Here is a 23222-nt window from a genome sequence, read left to right on the forward strand (position 1 = left end):
GTCCCGCCCCGCCCCGCGGCTCTCGCGAGATCTGGCGAGCGGAAGCGCTTTATAGGGCTCGGGGCCCGCGCGGCGGCGGCTGCGCCTGCGCAGTTCTGCGGGCGGGACGGGGCCGGCGGCGCGGTGCTGTGGGCGCGGCGCTCGGGCGGCAGCATGCGGGTGGCGGTGGCGGGCTGCTGCCACGGCGAGCTCGACAAGCTCTACGAGACGCTGGCGCTGGCGGAGCGGCGCGGCTCGGGCCCGATCGACCTGCTGCTGTGCTGCGGCGACTTCCAGGCGGTGCGCAACGAGGCCGACCTGCGCTGCATGGCCGTGCCGCCCAAGTACCGCCACATGCAGAGCTTCCACCGGTGGGTCAGGAGCCCGACGAGCGCGCGGGGTCCGGAGAACCCCGCGGCCCCGAACCGAGCGCCCGGCCCGGCCTTTGTACCCCCACGTTCCACTCTCCCCCTGCGGAGTGTCCGAGGGCTCGAAGCGGCCTGGGGTCGGGGAGGGGCTTGGGGACAGGCGCACCCCCCTGTCCTGGTCTGGTTGCAAAGGGGGCGCAGAGAACGTGGGAAAGTCTTGGCCCGATCAGGCCCATTGGTTTGCCGCTCCCGGTGTCTCCTCTCTTTTGCACTGCCAAGTAAGAGGATGGGCACAGAGCTGTCTGTTCAGAGAGAGCTTTTGAGCTGACTTGAGTTCAAAAGTCTGGTTGTACTAAGCACCTCTACATTTCCCATGCAATCGACCACTTTACCTTTCTCTTCTAGGTATTATTCGGGAGAGAAAAAGGCCCCCGTTCTCACGATCTTTATAGGAGGAAACCATGAGGCCTCAAATCATTTGCAAGAGTTACCTTATGGAGGCTGGGTAGCACCGAACATTTATTATTTAGGTATGTGTGCCTGGGTAATTTCTTGACTGGAGGGGATGAAAGAGTAGCATCTTGAAATGTATTGCGTTTGGGAGAACGTTTCTTTGTTCAAAAAGTTGTGAAATTGCTCCCCCCCCCCCTTTTTTATCTAGGGCTTTAAACAATATATAACTGCCAAAAAAAGATTTTGCAATTTATTCATGCCTTGCATTAAGTTAAAAACATTTAATAATAGAAGTTGTTAAATGTGTGCAAAAATAGAGAATCGTGTAACGAATCTCATCATCCAGCTAAAAAACTCATCCTTACTGGAGGATGTACTTGGAGTAGGATTTGTTTTCGTTTGGTGCCCTCACTTGGCTGTAATCAGGATTTATCCTAACTGTGTTCTCAGGAATCACTCTTGGTAGGGAACACAGGACCTTATTAGATGTTAACCAAATTGGCCACATGCAAGGCAAGCACCAAAAAGTTTGTATCATCACTCTGATTCTAGAGTGGTTTTTTGGGGGAGTGTTAAGGTGTGAGTCTCTGTGGCTGAGAGCTGTGCTCAATGGCTCTGGGCCGTTCCTGGGCCCAGGTGATACTACTTCAGTTTGCAGTTAAACACAATGGAGCTTGGGGTTGTCAGGGCTACCCTCGGTGGTGCTAATGGTCATGTGGTAATGAGTGGAACTCAGCCTAGCTCTTCTAACACAAATGTTCTAGCTTTTTTTGTTTTGTTTTGTTGTTTTGTTTTTTGGGTCACACCCGGCAGCACTCAGGGGTTACTCCTGGCTCTATGCTAAGAAATCCCTCCTGGCAGGCTCAGGAACCATACAGGATGCCAGGATTTGAACCACAGTCCTTCTGTATGCAAGGCTAATGCCTTACCTCCATCCTATCTCTCCAGCCCCTGTTCTAGCTCTTTTTATTTTTCCCCATTTTTTTTTAAATCATGCACTGAAAAAAATTGTATTTATTTAATGTTACTGTGAAATCACAAAGTTGCTCATGATTGCATTTTAGGCACATTCCAACTATTTGGTGTGCCTGCCAGACCAACTCTCACCCCACAAATATTTTAGACCAAATCCCAACCATAAGATGATTTCATCTGTGAATTGCCCAAGTCCAGCCCTTGGTGAATAGGTCTGGAGCAGGGGCGCCATGATGAGCAAGAAAATATGACAGACATAATATAGAAAAGCATAGGGTCAGGGGGCTCCTAGCCTCTCGCACAGTGCACTATTTATTGTTCTTTGTCAGGCAACATGGGAGGAAGGGCAGATGTTGCTGACAGACAAAAGTACCTATCAAATGCTAACCAAGACGAATTGGTTGTGTGAAGGGAGAGCAAAGTTTCTAGATTGTCTTCCTCTGGAAGAGATGGCAGACAAAAGAGTGAATATAGGGCCAGAGTTATAGTGCAGAGGTAGGGTGTTTGCCTTTCACGCGACTGATCTAGGATGGACTGGACCTTGGTCAATCCCTGGCATCCCATATGGTCCTCCAAGCCAGGAGCCATTTCTGAGCGCATAGCCAGGAGTAACCCCTGAGCATCACCAGGTGTGGCCGTAAAAGCCAATAAATAAATAAATAAATAAATAGTGAATATAGGACTCTCTTCAACAAAGTGTTCTTTGCTGGTACTTGTGGTTAGGTAATTCAAATTAAGAGTCCTTAAATTATCTCTTGCCACTCTCCAGACTATCAGCTCTCTAGCTAAACTTAATTTTTGGATGTCTTCATTTATAATCATAAATATGTAATGTTTTATATATATTTATAATTGACAAGGATTTAAACAAACTGTACAATGATAGAATCATTTTATACCCAGCAAAAGTCAGAGACTAGATCACTCCTGGCCAGACTTGGGGAACCATATGGGATACCAGGGATGGAGCTCAGGCCAAGCCTGTGCCAGGCAAGCCCTTATTTCCAGGCTATTTTTTCTGCTTAGTGCTTGGGCTTTACTTTATGCTGATCCCTCCCTAGACAACCATGTATATTGTTGCCTTATTATGTGAAAGAATAACCTTACCATGATACCAAATTTTTAAATAATTTTAGATTTGCATTGAGTTCCAGGCTTATGAACTGTTCTTTGTAGTTAAAAACATCTATCTATTGCTTTTGCCTATAGTAATGCTATTGCAATTTTGCAGGTTTGGCTGGCGTGGTAAAATATCGAGGTATAAGAATTGGCGGACTTTCTGGTATTTTTAAATCTCATGACTATCGAAAAGGTATTGTTAATTGATTAATAATTGATCTGAGAATTGTTTTTAAACTTTAGAACTTGCATGTACTGAAGATAATTAAGAATAACTTATTTTGGGCCGGGCGGTGGCGCTGGAGCTAAGGTGCCTGCCTTGCCTGCGCACGGACCGCGGTTCGATCCCCCGGCGTCCCATATGGTCCCCCAAGAAGCCAGGAGCAACTTCTGAGCGCATAGCCAGGAGTAACCCCTGAGCGTCACAGGGTGTGGCCCAAAAACCAAAAAAAAAAAAAAAAAAAAAAGAATAACTTATTTTATTAACTATCCTTATTTTTAGTTACAAAATATTTTTGTTTTGTTTTTTTTGGCCACACCCAGTGGTGGTCAGGGGTTACTCCTGCCTCTGTGCTCAGTAATCCCTCCTGGCAGGCATGGGGGACCACATGGGATGCCGGGATTCGAGCCACCAGTTGTCCTGGATTGGGTGCGTGCAAAGCAAACACCCTACTGCTGTGCTATCTCTCTGGCCCCTAATTCAGTAATTTTTAAGTAAAAACTTAAAATACAGAACTATGCAACATATATACAGAACAGAAAAAGTAAAATACAGAACTATGCAACATATATCACCATCTGGATTTAGAACATTCTTTCTAGCTATTCATAGTTTCCACTCAGTCGTTGGTACTTATTGGTTCATTTTCTGGGAGGTACACTTTAATTCTCTACTTTTCTGATTATAGTTTTTACTTTATTTTATTTTTTATATATATATATTTAAACGGTGTAAATTTGGGCCAGAGAAATAGTACAAGAGTTAAGAAGTTCGTCTTGCAAGTAGCTAAGCCCTGGTTTGATCTCTGGCATCGCCAGGAGTAATCTCTAGAACCACCAATTATGACTGAGAAAACAGTTAAAAAGAGAAAACTAAAGCTAAATAAACAATATATTTTAAAATAAAGTATACTTTAAGTCTTTAGCTCATTAATATTTATAGGAAATGCTGCATTTTGAGAATAGCTTTTAAATTAAACTTTGAAAATCAAAAATTGATGACATTACTGTTGAGAAGTATCTGTTTGTATTTGCATTTTTAGTCTAAGGGAATTGATTACAGTTTATCTTTTTCAATTTAGGTCATTTTGAGTGTCCACCATATAATTCAGCTTCAATAAGGAGTATATATCATGTGAGAAATATAGAAGTCTATAAATTAAAACAGGTATGTAAAAAAAGGTATTGATTGGGGCCGGCGAGGTGGTGCTAGAGGTAAGGTGTCTGCCTTGCAAGCGCTAGCCAAGGATCAAGACCTTGGTTCGATCCCCTGGCGTACCATATGGTCCCCCCAAGCCAGGGGCAATTTCTGAGTGCTTAGCCAGGAGTAACCCTTGAGCATCAAATGTGTGTGGCCCGAAAAACCAAAAAAAAAAAAAAAAAAAAAAAAAAAAAGGTATTGATTGTACCAGGCTTAAGAACATTTTAAAGGAATTCTTCTTTTGTTTGTTTTTGGGGACTATATAGGATGCTGGGGATCGAATTCGATCAGTCTTAATACAAGTGTATAAGAAGTGCTTGGTTGAGGACTTCTAAAATTTGGATCTCCAATTACTTTTAGGATGATCACAAATTTTTTTTATGTAGAAGTTTATTGGAAAGTAGAAGAGGAAGGGAAAAGAAATCCCTAAATCCCATTGTGGGGAGGAACTTAGCATAAGACTAAATTCTGGATCACTGATTTTAGGAAAATATTTTTTAGTGGATATTATTTCATTTTCATGAGCCCTTTATCCCTAATTTCAGATATTGCTCTGGGTAAGGATAAACTATATATTTGGAAAAAGTAATACTCTACAGAAAATGTTAACTTTTATTTTATTTACTTGTTTATTTTGGGGGAGTACACAGTACCAGTAGTACCTAGGGATTGCTCCTGATTCTACTCAGGGATCATTTCTGGAGGTCTCGGAACCATATGTCATGTGGGGTTTGAACCCGGGTTGGCTATGTGCAAGGCAAGCTTCCCTTCTTTTTTTTTTTTGTTTTTGTTTTTGTTTTTGGGCTACACCTGGTGGTGCTCAAGGGTTACTCTTAACTCTGCTCTCAAAAATTGCTCCTGGCAGGCTTGGACGACCATCTGAAATACTGGGGATCAAACCCGGGACCATCCCGGAACAACCATTTGCAAGGCAAATGCCCTACTGCTGTACTATAGCTTTAGTTTAATGTTAACATTTTAAATGAAATAATTATATAATGGTATTAAATCATAAATAATGAAAATGCTAGAAAATGTGGGAAAATGGTGAAGACAGCATTAAGACACTAGCTTAATTGGAGAGTAGGAGAACCTGGGTTTTTATTGTGAGAATCATTCAATGCTGGATCCTGGGCCTAGAGGCTTTCACACTTGATGTTTCATACATATTCCTTTCATGCTATTTTTGTAAAGCTGATGTTCCTCCAATTCTGTTACATCAGACATGAGAAGACCTGGCTCAGATTGGTGACCTGCCCTGGGTTTCCCAAGCTTTCAGTGGCAGATAAGTTATATTGATGAGTTTGGATGAATTCAGGCTTCTCAGGGGCATATGGTCTTGGGTGGGCATTCCTTTCTAGTTTTCACTCTCCAACCAGTGTAGTATTTAAATTCCTTTCCTTTCTGTGTATTTTCCGTATACTTCCCAGTGGTTTTGTCATACTTTGTTCTATTTTTTACTGTCCTGAGTAGTTTTTATGTTACTTCAGTTTTCCAACTCTGTTTCAGATAACTGAAGGTATTGGGATCAGTAACATAAGAAGGATATTTTGTGTCATCAATAGAGAGATGTTCAATGTATACTATGTGAGCCCTTTCTGGGGGGTGGGGGCACACCTAGTGACCCTTGGCTCTTCTCCGGATCACTCCTGGTAGAGTTCAGGGGGCCATATGTGATGCTGGAGATTGAACTCGGGTTGACTAAGTGCAAGGCAAGCACCCTACCTGCTGTACTATCACTCTGACCCTCATGTGAATCCATTTTTTAAAAAGAAAAATGGAAAATACCTTAGGGATTACTGTATCAATTACATTATTGATCTCAGAAAAATAAAAAAATTGGTTTATGAGAAGAAAATAAAATTATTAGGTATATTATTATTATTATTATTACTATTACTTTGGGGCCACACTTAGTGATGTTGAGAGCTTGCTCCTGGCTCTACACAAGAATACCTTCTGGCAGACTTGTGGGACCATCTGAGATGCCAGGGATCAAACCTGGGTCAGCTACATGCAAGACAATTGCTTTACCTGCTTTACCGTCTCTCTGGCCTATTATGTATTTTAGAAGTCCAATGCTCAAGACCATGATTGATTGGGATTCTAAATTATGTCATGCCTCTAGAGTAAGATGACTTCTGAGTCAAGGAGAAAACTTTTTCTCTACTGAGTTGGGTAAATTGTTTAGTATTTCTGCGTCTTCCTTAAATAAAATGTCATTAGAATGACTCACACTGAAATCTAAAGTTCTCAATGGGTAAATGATTGTGTGGTGGTTGAGAAGAGAGGATTGCTTGTGGTTGCTGTTCTTATGCATTTTCCTTTCTTTTTCTGTTAAAGCTGAAGCAGCCAATGGATATATTCTTATCACATGATTGGCCCAGACATATATATCATTATGGAAATAAGAAGCAACTTCTTAAGACGAAATCTTTTTTCCGACAAGAAGTAGAAAATAGCACATTAGGAAGTCCAGCTGCTTCCGAACTGTTAGAGCACTTCAAGCCAACGTACTGGTTTTCTGCACACCTGCATGTGAAGTTTGCAGCCTTAATGCAGCATCAGGTAGACAACACTGTCTTCTGTCATCTGATGAACACTTAGTGAGCATATGGACTGGTCCCTTGGCACAGCTGTAAAGTGAGAGAAAGCAGTTGAAGTTAGCTCAGTGTCTGAGTAATCTGGTTTTGGGGTCGAAAGTACGAGTCATTTTGAAGCAGTGGAGTAAGTTTGTAATCCGCTCCTCCATCTCTGCACCTGTCTGTCCACATTCCCAACTCACTGGTCTGGCTCAAGGATGCCATGGGAGTCTCTTGAGCAGACCAGTGAGTTGGGAATGTGGACAGACAGGTGCAGAGATGGAGGAGAGGATTACAAGGCTCCCTTTATGCTTGGTGCATTTGGAGAAGCTTGGTTAGTTCCTGTGCCTAGCCTTGTGGAGAGATGAGCCTAGAACAGGATGAGGATGGCCAAAGGCTGGAGAAGGTTAGAGAAAGGTGCAGCCCTATTCTGCTTGACAGCAATGCTGTATATGGTTGGGCATAGTGAAGGAGGGGGTGTTGCTATTTAAGCAAACAATGAACATCTAACCTGAACCAAAGAGGTAGGAGACACAGAATGAAGCGTATTCTAAAGAGATTTTGGAAGTAGAGCATCGAGATTTGATGACGGAGACCAGAGAGATAGTATAGTGGGTGGTGCACTTGTCTTACATGCAGCTGACCTGGCTTTGATTCCTTAAACTTCTCTGAGCACCACCAGGAGTAATTCCTGAGTGCAGAGCCAGCAGTAACCTTTGAGTACTGCTATTTTTTTTTTTTTTTTTTTTTTGGGTCATAGCCGGCAGCGCTCAGGGGTTACTCCTGGCTCTATGCTCAGAAATCGCTCCTGGCAGGCTCAGGAGACCATATGGGATGCCGGGATTCGAACCACCGTCCTTCTGCATGCTAGGCAAACATACTACCTTCATACTATCTCTCCTGCCCCCTGAGTACTACTATTTTTTTTTGTTTGTTTGTTTTTGGGCCATACCCAGTGGTACTCAGGGATTGCTCCTGGCAGGCACAGGGGACCATATGGGACACCAGGATTCGAACCAACCACCTTAGGTCTTGGATCGGCTGCTTGCAAGGCAAATGCCGCTGTGCTATCTCTCTGGGCCCGAGTACTGCTATTTTTGACCCCTAAAACAAAAACAACAAAAAATTTGATTACTGAGGTGAGTAGGAAGTGTAGGATGCTGGCAGAGTTCTTGGGATGCTTGGCAGAGTTCCCATGACTAATGGTGCTTGGAGAAAAAAAATCTTTATAAACTCAGATGGTGGCTTTGATTGGCATAAGCAGTTGCTGCTTTTTCTTCTGAGCCTGTCTGAGCACTGGCTTTTGTATTGCCTAAGGAAGACTTTGAGCAAATGCTGGGTCCCAGGTTGGGAGGTTTCTACCTAGGGAGGGTATTTACTGTGCAGCTGGGTCACTGCTTTTCTCCCTGAGTGAGCAGCTTCCCAAGTGTCCTTGACCAAGCACAGCTGTAACTGGAAGGAACCCTTCGCAGATTCCTCAAGCATGGGGTGGAGGGTTCTGTCCGTGGACATTCCAATAGCTCTTTCTGCATGGCTTCTCCCCTCCTCCAGAGATAGGGGTGCCGGTAGCCGTTCATGGCCTCTGGGCCCTTTTGGTTTCTGTGGTTTGTCTCCCATCATTTAGGTCTCATGGTGTTAGCTGATTTCACTCTGTTTTTCAATAAAAACTCCCTGGGAAGGCCCTAGGGAAAGCCGCCATCTTGGCTAGCCACCTTGTGGTGGAGTTGCTGCCTTGGGGGGTTCAGCTTGCAGTGTGGGTTCCTGGCCTGTTGTTCTTTCCCAATCATGTGTGCATGATTTCCTGTGTTGGAATTACTACCTGATTTGTGTCTCTCGTCTTACCCTCATTGGGGGCATGGGAATCTTGCTCTGTCGCTGGGGTTTGTGGAAAATCAACCTAATATTTCACTTCATGGTGTTCTTGGGTTTCTAGTGGAGCTTCTGATTTGCTGTCTTGCCTGAACCATCTTCTGCTCTCAACTTCAGCGACTTGGTTGGGTCTTGCATTTAGGACAGGGTTTATCCTGGTTTCTGGGCTTCTCCAGCACCAAATCTCCCCTCTGTTCTGCCTGGGCTCTCAACCTTTGTACCTTGCCCCACTCTCCTTTCTTCCTGCACTGAAATGGTCCCTGGTCCTCAACAGAACATTGTGTGACTAGCTTCCATACTGTTTTCCTTTGCGTCTTGTCTTTGCCCTGTCAAGCTTTTCATGTTCTCAAAATGACCTTCATATTTGTGACCATGCTCCCTCCCAATCCATTTCTTTCTGGCAATTTACTTTTTAAAATACATTGTAGTTAAGGTAACAAGGCTGCAGTAGTCTTTACATTCATGCATATGGTGTATAAATTTCTGCCCCATATCCACTCTTCCAGGGTCACTTCTTGTAGAGGTCTTTCTTTGTTGTTGTTTTTGTTTTGTTTTTTTTTTTTTTTTGGTTTTTGGGCCACACCTGGCAGTGCTCAGGGGTTACTCCTGGCTGTCTGCTCAGAAATAGCTCCTGGCAGGCATGGGGGGCCATATGGGACACCGGGATTCGAACCAACCACCTTTGGTCCTGGATCGGCTGCTTGCAAGGCAAACGCCACTGTGCTATCTCTCCGGGCCCCTTGTTTTGTTTTGTTTTTTTTTTTTTTTTAAAAACATTTATTTATTTATTTAGGTTTTTTGGACCACGCCTAGCTGGCGCTCAGGGATTACTCCTGGCTCTGTGCTCAGAAATCACTCCTGGCAGGCTAGCGGGATCATGTGGGATGTCAGGAATGGAACCTGGGTTGTCCTGGGTCAGCCACGTGCAAGGGAAACGCACTATTCTTGTGCTATCACTCCAGCCCCAGGTTTTTCTTTGTGATCCTTATCCCTGCTTGTTAACTAGTCAGATAGTCAGAGTCCACAGAGTGCTTGTCTTTAGTATCACTGCTCCCTTGTTTTTTTCTTTAAATAGTGTCTTCCAGTGACCTCATTCATTTGACCTTTTCTTTTTCACTAATTTCACTTAACATGATACCCTCTAATTTCATTCAACTTGTAACAAACTGTAGCATACTCTTTGCCACTTTATCTGTTTTTGAGTATTTGGGTGTTTTTTTTTTCAAATCTGTCAGTTCACTTTATTTTGGGGGGCACACCTGGCCAATCAGGGTTTACACTCAGGGATCACTCCTACTAATGCTAGAGGGACCATATGGGATGTTGGAATCAAATGCAGACCAGCTGCATGCATAGCAAATGCTCTACCTGCTCTTCTATTGCTCCACCTCCCATAAACTTTTATAAATCATTGTTCTTAATACTTTTTAAAATCATTTGTCTAGGTCAAGGATAACGAACAGACATCCAAATCAACAAAATTTTTAGCCTTGGACAAATGCTTGCCACACAGAGACTTCCTTCAGGTAAAAAGGAAATGAAATATCTTGGTAGTGTGGTCTTATCTTTGCAGTGATTTAAAAAAAATGGCAGATTTTCCCTTCCTGAATTTACTTATGCTCTCTAATTCAATCTTTCAAGAATTCTTTGAGGGATATTTCATTGGTTTTTTAGGAATACATAAGGGATATTTAAGGAATACATGATTGTTTTTTAGGCTATGAAATTAAATTTGTTTTACCTTTTATTATTTGGGGAATTTTTGGAATACTAAAATACATATGTCTTAAAATGACTATTTATTCCTGTAGGTAATAGAAATAGAACATGAACCTGGGGCTCCTGATGATCTGGAGTATGATGTTGAATGGCTCTCTGTTCTCAGGGCTACTAATGATCTCAGTAACGTGACTGAGCGTCTGTGGAATATGCCGGAGAATAATGGTTTGCATACCAGGTAGGCCTGTCTTTGTGTAGAACTTAGTGTTTTTACTGCATGCATAATTGGTTATTTTGGGCCTCAGCTAGTGGTCTTAGGGATTGTTTCCAGCTCTTCTTCTGGGGATGACTCTTGGTGGGACTCAGGAGACCATACGGGTGCCAGGGATCAAACCCAGGTCAACCATGTGCAAGGCAAACACCTTACCTACTGTACTATTTCTCTGGCCCCCTGTGCATAATATTTGCCCCTCATTTTGCTATTTTTTGGATTACATCTGTCAGCGCTCAGGCATTGCTCCTGGCTCTGCACTCAGAAATTGCTCCTGGGTGGCTCAGGGGACCATATGGGGTGCTGGGAATTGAACCTGGGTCCGTCCTGAGTTATAGCTGTGTTGCAAGGCAAATGCCCTAACACTGTGCTTTTGCTCCAGCCCCCTACCATAGGTCTTTTATAGTTCCATGGCAAACTTTATCATTGATCTAAATCCTTAAAGAATGTTGTCTGGATTTGAATAGGGGTGCATTGAATCTATATAGTAGTTTAGGTAAGATGATCATTTTGATATTTATTCTTCCAATCCATGAGCATGGAATGGTTCTCTATTTCCTTACGTCTTTAACTTCTTAAGTGTTTTGAAGTTTTCCTGGTATTCATCTCTCTCCTTTCTTGTTAGATTGATTCCTAGGTACTGATAATTGGTTGTTTTTCTGTTTTTTGTTTTTTTGGGTCTATGCTCAGAAATTGCTCCTGGCAGGCTTGGGGGACCACATGGGATGTAGGGATCCAAACCACTGTTGTCCTTCTGCATGGAAGGCAAACACCCTACGTCCACGCTATCTCTCCAGCTCCTGGTACTTGACAGTTTTAGACACTATTTTAAATGGGATAGAGGGCCAGAGAGATAGCATGGAGGTAGAGTGTTTGCCTTGTATGTGGAAGGACGGTGGTTTGAATCCTGGCATCCCACGTGGTCCCCCAAGCCTGCAAGGAGCAGTTTCTGAGTGTAGTACCAGGTGTAATCCCTGAGTGCTGCCAGGTGTGACCCAAAAACAAAAACAAAAAAAATTAAATGGGATAGATAGACTCTTTGATCTCTTTCACCTCTGAATTGTTATTTGTATATAGGAATGCAACTGTCTTGTGTATTGTCTTAGTGGCTGGCCCCTTTGCTGTATTGGTTTATTGTTTCTAGGAGCTTTTTGGGGTCTTCAATATATATCATCATGCTATCTGCAAATAGAGATAGTTTGACTTCCTCTTTTCCGATTTGGATTCCTTTGATTTTCTTCTCTTGTCTGACTACTATTGTTAGAACTTCTTTTTTTTTTGGGGGGAGGGGGGCACACCTGGCAGGGCTCAGAGGTTACTCCTGGCTGTCTGCTCAGAAATAGCTCCTGGCAGGCACAGGGGACCATATGGGACACTGGGATTCGAACCAACCACCTTTGGTCCTGGATCGGCTGCTTGCAAGGCAAACGCCGCTGTGCTATCTCTCCGGGCCCTATTAGAACTTCTAATACTATCTTAAGTAAGAGTGGAGATAGTGGACAGCCTTGCCTAGTTCCTGACCTTAGTGGAAATGCTTTCAGGTCCCCCCCCAATGCTTTCAGGTTTTTGCCATTAAGAATGTTGGCTGTTCGGGCCGGAGAGATGGCACAGCAGCGTTTGCCTTGCAAGCAGCTGACCCAGGACCTAAGGTGGTTGGTTCGAATCCCGGCATCTCATATGGTCCCCCTGTGCCTGCCAGGAGCTCTTTCTGAGCAGATAGCCAGTAGTAACCCCTGAGTGCCACTGGATGTGGCCCAAAAACCAAAAAAAAAAAAAAAAAAAAAAAAAAGAATGTTGGCTGTTGGGGTCAGAGAGATAGCAAAATGGTAAGGCATTAGCCTTACATGCAGCTGATCCAGGACAAATGGTGGTTGGAATCCCTGCATCCCATATGGTCCCCAAACCTGCCAATAGCGATTTCTGAGCCCAGAGCCAGGAGTAATTCCTGAGCACCACAGGGTATGGCCCCAAAACTAAAACAAAACAAAACTAAAAGGTAGGCTTTTGTTGTTGTTGTTGCTGCTGCTGTTGTTTTGTTTTGGGGCCACACCTAGTGATGCTCAGGGGTACTCCTAGCTATTGGCTCAGAAATCACTTCTGGCTTGGGATCTGTCCAGTGGCAAAGTGGCATGTTGAAATCTCCCACTACTATCATGTTTCTGTCCATATGTTTCTCTAGGTTTGTAAGCAAAAGCCTTACATACTTGCTGACTCTATTTGGTGTGTAAATGTTGAGCAGAGGTAGTATTTCTTGGTCTATCATTCCCCTGATCAATAAGTAGTGTCCATTCTTACCTCTAAGTACTTTCTTAAGGTTGAATGTAATTTGGTCTTATATAAGTATGGCTGTACCAGATTTTTCTTTTCCTAGAGCTTGTATAATTTTTTTCTATTCTTTTACTCTGAGGCTGTGACTATCCTGAAATTTTAAGTGTGTTTCCTTCTGTAGGCAGATAGCTGGATTTTGTTTCCTGATCCAACTCACTACTCTGTGCCTTTTGATGGGAGAATTTTGTCCATTGACATTTAAGGAAACTACTGACAGAAAAAGTTCTTGTGCCATTAAATTGTGTAGGGTTGTTGTTGTTACAGTTGGACATTTGGTTTGTGTAATTTCTCTTTGAGTAATTCATTTAGGGTCATTTTTGTTAGTGCAAATATTGAGTTCTTTTTTGTCCGAGAATGTTTTTATTCCTCCCTCCCATGTAAATGAGAGTTTTGTTGGGTAGAGGACTCTAGGTTGGGAGTTCCTTTCATTTAGCAGTTTGAATATGTCATTCCAGTCTTTTCTTGCCTGGATTGTTTCAAATGGAAGATCTGGTTTGATTCTTATGTTCTTTTGATTTATGCTTGAATTTTTTTTTTCTTCTCCCTTCTTTAAATCATCTCTTTGTTTTTTGCCATTTGGATTACTAAATGTCTTATTTTTTAATTTAATTGTTTTTTTTTTAGAATAGTAGAGATAATATAGGAGCACCATTAAATTGGAACTCAAAGAATCTGTCATTCTATTTTAATGACATTAATAAAAACAAGCATATTGATTTTAGGGAAATTTTAATCTTCATGTGAAGCTTGAAAATTAAGGATTATTGCTCTATAAACAGGCATCATTCCCGTGAAGTTTGGGAAACATATAATAGGATGCTGAGGATAGATGATGAAAGCCAGGTCAGCCATGTGCAAGGGCAAGCTCTCTAATTTCATAACATTTTTCCATTTATAACAAGGTACGCAGGGCCCAAGATTGTGGGTTGCTTGCCTTGCATGTGGTCATGTGGTGGGATTAGATCCCCAGCATCCCATATGGTTCCTGAACCCATCACGAGTAATTCCTAAGTGCAGAGACAGAAATATCGCCTCAGGTATGCCAGGTGTGGCCCAAACTCCCCGCCCCTCCAAAGTACACATAAGCATTCACTCCTTATAACCGTTATTCCTTAGCACCTGGCAATCACTAATCTTTTTTTATAGGTTTGAACTTTTTTATACTTTGAACACCTATAAAAATGAAATAAAAAAGTATGTGCTCTTCCCAGTTAGCAAAATGGTTTTTGGGCTGTTTTTTTATTTAGGGTTTTCTTAGAAAAATGTTTTCAAGACTCATTGTAGCATATACCAGTATTCATTCCTGAATGTTTGAAAATATAGTTCTTTATATAATAGATCATATTGTATTAATTTATTCATTGGTGATTAATATTTAGAATGTTTCCATTTGGGAGTTGTGATGAACCATGCCACAATAAACAGTTTAAAGTTAAAAAATAAAATATTAAGGATTATATATATTTTTATGCTTAATAATATCTTTATTTAAGCATCGTAACTACAAACATGTTCATAATTGGGTTTCAGCCATAAAATGTACACCCTCCCTTCACTGGTGCAACTTTCCCACCACCATTGTCCCCCCCCATTCTCTACCTGCCACCTCCCCCTGCCTGTCTTCAAATCAGACATTGTATTTCTCTCTTTATCTTTATTATAGTAGCTGTTAGTGTAGTTATTTCTCTAACTACACTTACCACTCTTTGTGATAAGCTCGTCCTTCCAGCCCTCATCTCTGTTATCTCTGAGTGGTATTATTATCTTTTATTTTTCTTAAATTCCACATATAAGTGAGACTATACTGTGCTTATCACTCTTCCTTTGACTTATTCCTCAACAAAAGTCTTCAAATACATCCATGTATAAGCAAATTTCGTGACTTTGTTTCTTCTAACAGCTGCATAATGTTCTAGTGTATAGATCAGGGGTCTTCAAACTTTTTAAAGTGGGGGCCGGATTACGGTCCCTTAGAGAGTTGGAGGGCTGGACTATATGAGCTACTAATTCCTACTCACACTGCACATATCTTATATAAATAAAATGAAAACCATTTATAAATAAACAGATCACGCACCAGTATTTCAATGGGAACTGTGGGCCTGCTATTGGCTAAAGAGATGGTCAATGTCCGGTTCCATATTTGTCACTGCCAGTCGTAACAAGTGATGTAAGTGGGCATCAGTTAATCTTGATCTGGTTGGAGATTTCAGATGTTTCATTCTTGAAAAAGTCTGTTCACAGGCATAAGTGCTACCAAAGATGGTTACCATTTTGAGTGCATGGTTCCTGATATTTGAATATACACTGAATGTATATGCTGGCAGGTATCTTGGCAACCAAACAGCGCTCACTGCTGGCGGGCCGGATCAGACTCCTCTGCGGGCCGTTTGAAGACCCCTGGTATAGATGTACCACAGTTTCTTTAGCCATTCATTTGTTGTGGGGCATCTGGGTTGTTACCAGATTCAGGCTATTATAAATAGTGCTGCAGTAAATATAGATGTGCAGAAGGCATAATTATATTGTGTTGTTGTGGTTCTAGGCTATATCCTTAGGAGTAGTATAGCTGGATCCTATGGGGGCTCAATGTCCAGTGTTTTGAGGAATCTCTGTATTGTTTTTCATAAAGGCTGGACTAGACGACATTGCCATCAGCTGGAGTAGATGAGTAGATGAGTAGAGTTCCTTTCTCACCACTTCTATGATAGCAGTGATTGTTCTTGTTCTTTGTCATGTATGTCAGTCTCTGTGGCTTGAGATATCTCATTGTTGTTTTCATTTGCATCTCCCTGATGATAAGTGATGTGGAGCATTTTTTCATGTCCTTTTTAGCCGTCTGTATTTCTTTGAGGAAATATCTGTTCATTTCTTCTCCCTGCTTTTTGATGTTTTAGATTTTTTTTCTTGTTAAGTTTTGTCAGATTATTGTAAATCTTTTCTGATGGGTGTTATGTCAATAGTTTCTTCCATTCTGTGGGTGACCTTCTTACCCTAGTCACTGTTTCCTTTGAGTGCAGAAGCTTCTCAGTTTAATGTAATACCATTTGTTTATCTTTGCTTCCACTTATTTTTGCAGTGGTGTTTCCTCCTTGAAGATGCTATTAGTTTCAACGTCATGGACTGTTTTGCCTATGTTTTATTCTATATACTTTATAGTTTTGGGTCTGATATCAAGGTCTTTAATCTATTTGGATTTGACCTTTGTGCATGGTGTTAGATAGAGGTCTGAGTTTGTTTTTTTGCATGTGGCTGATCAGTTGTCCCACACCACTTGTTGAAGAGGCTTACCTTGCCCCATTTTGCATTTCTTGCCCCTTTATCAAAGTTTAATTGATTGTATGTCTGAAGGACATTCTCTGAATATTCAGGTCTATTCCATTAGCCTGAGGGTCTGTCTTTATTCCAGTACCATGCTGTTTTAATGATTATTGATGGTTTAATGATTATTGATTTGTAATACAATTTAAAGTTGGGCAAGTGATATCTCCCATCTTCTTTTTCCTCCGGGTTGCTTTAACTATTCTTGGGTGTTTATTATTCCAGATGAATTTCAGGAATGTTCGATCCACTTCTTTAAAGAATGTCCTGGGTATCCTTAGAGGGATTGCATTAAATCTGTACAACGCTTTGGGGAGTATTGCCATTTTAAAGATGTCAATCCTCCCAATCCATGAGCAGGGTATATGCCTCCATTTCCGTGTATCTTCTTTTACTTCTTAAAGCAGGGTTTTGTTATTTTATTTGTATAAGTCCTTCACATCTTTAGTTGAGTTGACTCCAAGATATTTGAGTTTGTGTGGCACTAATGTAAATGGGATTTTTTTGATATCCATTTCTTCTCTATTTGTGTATAAGAAGGCCATTTTATGTGCTAATTTTGTAGCTTGCCACTTTGCTATATGAATCTATTGTTTCTAGAAGTTTTTTGGTAGAGTCTTTGGGGTTTTCTAAATATAGTATCATGTCATCTGCAAACAGTGAGAGCTTGACTTCTTCCTTTCCTATCTGGATGCCCTTGATATCTTTTCCTTGCTTGATCGCTATGGCAAGAACTTCCAGCACTATGTTGAATAGTAGTGGTGAGAGAGGGCAGCCTTGTCTTGTACTGGATTTTAGAGGAAGGGTGTAGAAATACATATTAATTATAGAGTCCTGGATGGTTGTGGATGGTGATGGATGAATGGTGAGGCCTTTCTCTGCCAGCCTGGGCCAAGCGCCTGCATTCCCTTCCAGCCGGTGGGTCTCAGGGTTTAGGGTAGCACCGAGAAAAAGACTCACCTGCCATCAGGTTCTAGGAGACATCAGCTTTATTAAGGCCTCAGCCACCATGTGCGGCTCCTAAGCTTAAACCTTTTAAGCAGGCTACTTCAGCCACCCAGCATCTCAACCTGTTTCCTATTCCTCCATCCTGTCAACTCCTTTCACTGCTTCTTCCTGAATCCCCCACTAAATCTTTCTCAATCCCCTCTACACCCCTGAGACAACCCCTTTATTAGCAACCACAGACCCCCTCCCAGCTATGATAAGAGGAGTTAAGGGAGGGGTTACAGAAAGGCTTTAATTTATCTCCATTAAGAATAATATTTGCCATTGGCTTGTGGTAGATTGCCTCTACTATACTGAGAAAAGTTCCTTCTATTCCCATCTTGATGAGTTTTTTTTTTTAATCAAGAATGGATGTTGGACCTTACCTTTGGTCCAAAAAAACCACTTTTTCTAAGAATTTTTTTCATTTAAAAATGGTCCTTATTGGGGGCCAGAGTGATAGCATAGTGGTAGGGCATTTGCCTTGCATACTGCTGATCCTGGACTGACCCAGATTAGATCCCTGGCATCCCATATGGTCCCCCAAGTCTGCCAGGAGTGATTTCTGATCGTTGCAAGGTGTGACCCAAAAACAAAAAAAAAGGTGGTTTTTTTTTAAAGTTTTTGTTTGTTTATTTTGGTTTTGGGGCCACACCTGGTGATGCTCGCCTGGTGATGCTTGGGTTACTCCTGGCTATGCACTCAGAAATCCTGGCTTGGGGGACCATATAGGATGCCGGGGGATCGAATTGCGTTTCCTCCTAGGTTAGTGGGTACAAGGCAAACATCCTACCACTGCGCCATAGCTCCGGCCCCTATTTATTTATTTTTGTGAAAGTAATTTCTTTTTTTTTTTTTTTTTTGGTTTTTGGGTCACACCTGGCGGTGCTCAGGGGTTACTCCTGGCTGTCTGCTCAGAAATAGCTCCTGGCAGGCACGGGGGACCATATGGGACACCGGGATTCGAACCAACCACCTTTGGTCCTGGACCGGCTGCTTGGAAGGCAAACGCCGCTGTGCTATCTCTCCGGGCCCGAAAGTAATTTCTTTATTTAAGCACCGTGGTTATAAACTTGTTTGTAATTGGGATTCAGCTATAAAACCTTCACCATTAGCAGTTAAACTTTCCTACACCAATGTCTCCCATTTTCCTCCTCCCCTATCTCCTGCCTGTCTTTGAGACAGGCATTATATTTCTTTATCATTGTCATGGTAGTTGTTAGTGTAGTTATTTCTCTAGCTGCACTTACCAAGCTCTTTGTGGTTGTGGTAAGCTTCATATCATGGGCTAGTCCTTCTGGCCCTCATCTCTATTGTCTCTGGGTATTATTACTATATTGTCATTCATTTATCTTAAATCCCACAGTTGAGTGAGACTATTTTTTGCCTATCTTTCTCCCTCAAACTTATTTCACTCAACATAATAATACCCATATCCATTCATGTATCGGCAAATTGTGTGACTTCATTTTTTTTTAATAGCTGCATAGTATTCTATTGTATATATGTAACACAGTTTCTTTAGCCATTAATCTGTTGTGGCCATGTGGGTTGTTTCCAGATCTGGCTATTGTAAGTAGTGCTGCATTGAATATAGGTGTGCAGAAGGCATTTTTGTATTGTGTTTTTGTGTTCCTGCTATATCCCTAGGAGTAGTATAGCTGGATCCTATGGGAGCTCAATGTCCAGTGTTGAGGAATCTCCATATTGTTTTCCATAAAGGCTGGACTAGACAGCATTCCCATCAGCAGTGAATGAGAGTTCCTTGCTCTCCATATCCTAGCCAGCACTCATTGTTCTTGTTATTTGTGATTTGTGCAAGTCTCTTTGGCATGAGATGGCACCTCGTTGTTGATTTGCATCTATCTCCCTTGTGATTATTGATGTGGAGCACTTTTTCAAGTGCCTTTTGGTTATTTGTATTTCTTCTTTGAGAAAATGTCTGTTCATTTCTTTTTCTTATTTTTTTGATGGGGTAAGATGTTTTTTCTTGTTAAGTTCTGTCAGTATATTTGTATACTTTATATCTTAAATATTATAGATATTGGATGAGTAGTTTTTCCCATTCCATGCATGACAAAATGGTCCTTTGTTAAATTAATTTATTTTACTAACTGGCATTTTGATGGCTGCTCTAATTTTTGCCCTTGCACTTGAAGTTCATAGTTGAATTTCAGAATCCCTTGGCTCGGGCTGATTAGTTATTTTGGACTTTTGCAGGTGGGATTATAGTGCAACAGAAGAAACAATGAAGGAAGTCCTGGAAAAACTGAATCATAACCTCAAAGTTCCATCTAACTTCTGCATGACGGCTCCTTGTTATGAGCCTGGTAAGCCCCAGACACAGGTGCAGTTGGTACATAGAATTAGTCCTCAGACTACTGAGTTTTGTGCTCGGCTTGGCATCACAGACATCAATGTCAGACTTCAGAATGCCAAAGAAGAACAGTTTTGTAGTGACTTTGCGGAACAGGGCGATGCGGAGAGTGAGTCAGGTGAGGAGCCCAGTGAATACAATACAGACACGTCTGCTCTGTCCTCATTTAATCCGGATGAAATAATGTTAGATGAAGAGGAAGAAGATGAAGAAAGCATTGTGAGTATGCACAGTGACATGAATACCCCATCTGTAGAACCTTCTTCTGATCCTACATCTGACTTTTCTGCAAGCTTCTCTGATATCAGAAGCTTGCCAGGTTCCATGATTGTGTCCTCTGATGACACATCGGATTCCCCAGTTGACAGAGAAGGGAAGTCTGATAAGGCTCTGGAGTTGGGAGATGGAAAGGACTTGACCCAAGTACCACCAAAGAGGCTGAGTGATGAACATGAACCTGAACAGAGAAAGAAAATTAAGAGGCGCAATCAAGCTATTTATGCTGCACTGGAAGATGAGGACACAGCATGAGGGACCAGGCCTAATTTGGGATCCTTTGTAGATGTGTGGTTTTTGTATTTGTAGAGCTGTATTTTTGACTCAAGACTTAACTCTATAATAATGAATTCATTTGAGAAATCTTAGGTATTAACTGTTTTTAGAACTTTGTATGCTTTGAAGGGAGTATTAAAATTAAAATGATTTACTTAATTGGGTATCTTTGCATTGAAGATGTGTGTTCATTTTTTTCAGCAAGCATTGAACACCAACTTTGTGCCAGGAACTCTTTCATAAGATCGCACTTGCTTGGAGAGGAGAAAGATGGGGATTGTTGCCTTCGAGTAGTTACTACCACTGGAAATAGTTGGTGTATAATAAAATATGGCATTTTTATTTTTTTATGGGTTGAATCTATATAATTATGTACTGTTATAAGTATCTTCCCTGGCTCTTAATTTTTCAAATGAAATCTATCTCTTAAATTTGTCAAATGAAATCTATGTATAATAGTAGATAGAATTTTAAGAAATAAATTAACTTAAATATCAAACTTTGGTAAGTATTAAATCTTATGCTAAATATCATGCTTAATGTAACTTTGACTTTGCATATTATAGTTTCAGTGCTAATGTTAATGTTTCTATAGAACTATTCATAGGTCATTTTGTGTATAACCACTTAATATATTACTAGCAGGGATGGAGGTACATAAATATATTTTCATTCTGCATGGTGGATTGCTAGTATTAAGGTTTGATGGGAGGAGTGGGAGGAATTAAATCACTTCTAGTCATGTTCAGAAACCCCTGAGCTGAGAAATCCCTGGCTATGCTGTGGGGAACATATGCAGTGCCCAGGATCAATGAAGAAGTTCTGCACCGGAAATGATCTTTGAACAGTTCCTGTTAAAGGGCCAGCAAGGGATAGGGATGAGGAATGATCAGAATTCGGGAGTACCGGTGGAGAGAGTTGACACTGATGTGTATTTGGTGTTTAAAGAATTAAATACACAGGGGGCCAGAGAGATAGCATGGAGGTAAGGTGTTTGCCTTTCATGCAGAAGGACGGTGGCTCGAATCCCGGCATCTCATATGGTCCTCCGAGCCCACCAGGAATGATTTTTGAGCATGGAGCCAGGAGTGACCCCTGAGCACTGCTGAGTGTGACCCAAAACCAAAAAAAGAAAAGAAAAAAAAATTAAATATACAGTTATTAAGAAGTGAAATGTCTTGCACTGTGAATGAGGAGTCCTGGAATTCAGAGGATTCTGAGATCTCCCATCCTATGATTTCCTGGGGGGTATACTTAAATTCACCCTAGGAGAGATGGAAAAAAAAGACAAAATAGGCAAAGCTCCTTGTTAAACTAGAAGAGGTAGAGGAAATGGACCTGGATCAACTGCTGTGACAGCAGAGAAATAGGGAGCCTAGGAGATATGCTCTGGGCTTGCCTGGGACTCTTTCCCTGTGCCCACCATGAAAAGACATGAGCAGTAAGCCTGGGCCAGGAAAGGGTCTGATGCCATGGAGTATCACCCCTGAGATCAAGAACCTGAACCCATCTGTAAGAAAGTCCCTGGGCCACCCTGGGAGCATGTACACCCCAAACCCAAAATATATGGGAAAGTAGATGATCTGAGGGGCAGTTTCACACAAACTCATGCCTGCCCCTGTCCTGCCAGTGACTGAGGGTGCTCCATTCTTGGTAGATATGGATTCTTCTCATGGCCAATATGGGGTTGGACCCACTCTGATAACATTGCTAAGGGTGCAGCATCCACCCAAGAGGACCCTCTTTCTGATTTGTAGACATCTGCTGGGTCCTTTGTGTGCATTCTTGGAAAGAACAATACCCTCTGTCTTCCTGTTCATGGTCTCATCAAAACCCATTACTTCGAAAACGCCCTAGCTTCAGAAACATCCAAATACAGATTAGGGCTTTAATATGACTTGTTGGGATCATGTTGGTGGAGAGGATAGAAATGTTTGGAACATAATGGGTTTCGGCCATATTGAAAAGTTCTTATCTACCCAGCCACTTAGTATTTATGTTTATCTCGGCATGTTTCCCAATTCCTTAGAGAAAGAAAACACAAAAACATTTTCTTTAAATTTTCAGACAATACCCTCAGCAATGCTCAGGAGTTACTTCTGGTTGCACTTCTGGTAGGCTTAGGGGAACCATATGGGATGCCAGGGATTGAACCCTAGTTGGCTGTGTGCAATGCAAAGGCCCTATTCACTATGCTATTGCTCCAGCCTTACAAAACACTGATTGACAGAACTTCAGTGGTTTCCACACTAGTGTGACCTAGTGTTTGCCAATCTTTCAGTTGCTCTTTTCAGCCTGGGAGCAAGAGCTGGGGCTTTTTTTTTTTTTTTTTTTTCCCACTGAGAACTCTAACTGCCTTTTTTTCCCTGCCCTTATTCTCAATTCCTTTCTTTTACTCACCAGGAATTTACAAGGGAGAACCTACATTTGTAAACTCAGTAATTTCCAGGACAAATCCAAAAATACATTCTTGATAGCTCTGAAAAGTTTGGTAAGCAGGAGCATGTTTAACTGGAACAAAAACCGTTATTGCCAGAAACATAAGGCTAGGATAATTTTATTAGAAACAAGAGTTAACAACATGCCATAGTACAGGGGAGTGTTTACTTTGGGACAAACTCACTTGTTTTTAGTAAGAATTTTTTTTTTAAATAATTTTTGTTGTGACCAAAGAGTGAGTAACAAATTTTTCACAGTAGTTAAGGTACATTGTGACAATGAATCGGCCATTCCCACCACCAGGGTTGCCCTCTTCCCTCCACCCCTTTTCCCAGTATGTGTCCCATATCTCCCCTTTGTCCACCGGAGTTCTAGTGAAACTGAAGAACTTTTTTTTTTTTTTTTTTTTTTTGTGGTTTTTGGGTCACACCCGGCAGTGCTCAGAGATTATTCCTGGCTCCAG

At 41.7% G+C, this 23222-nt stretch overlaps 1 protein-coding gene across 1 annotated transcript; it reads left to right on the forward strand.

The window, feature by feature from the left end:
• Positions 1-94: 94 nt before the first annotated feature.
• On the forward strand, positions 95-20667 carry DBR1 (debranching RNA lariats 1). The gene is made up of 8 exons (XM_049775976.1): positions 95-350; positions 753-877; positions 3007-3087; positions 4196-4281; positions 6658-6882; positions 10211-10291; positions 10577-10722; positions 19612-20667. The coding sequence occupies exons 1-8, from the start codon at positions 154-156 to the stop codon at positions 20297-20299; spliced, it is 1629 nt and encodes a 542-aa protein (XP_049631933.1). The 5' UTR covers positions 95-153; the 3' UTR covers positions 20300-20667.
• The last annotated feature ends 2555 nt before the right edge of the window (positions 20668-23222 follow it).

Source organism: Suncus etruscus, chromosome 6 (assembly GCF_024139225.1).
Source record: "Suncus etruscus isolate mSunEtr1 chromosome 6, mSunEtr1.pri.cur, whole genome shotgun sequence".
Taxonomy (NCBI): domain Eukaryota; kingdom Metazoa; phylum Chordata; class Mammalia; order Eulipotyphla; family Soricidae; genus Suncus; species Suncus etruscus.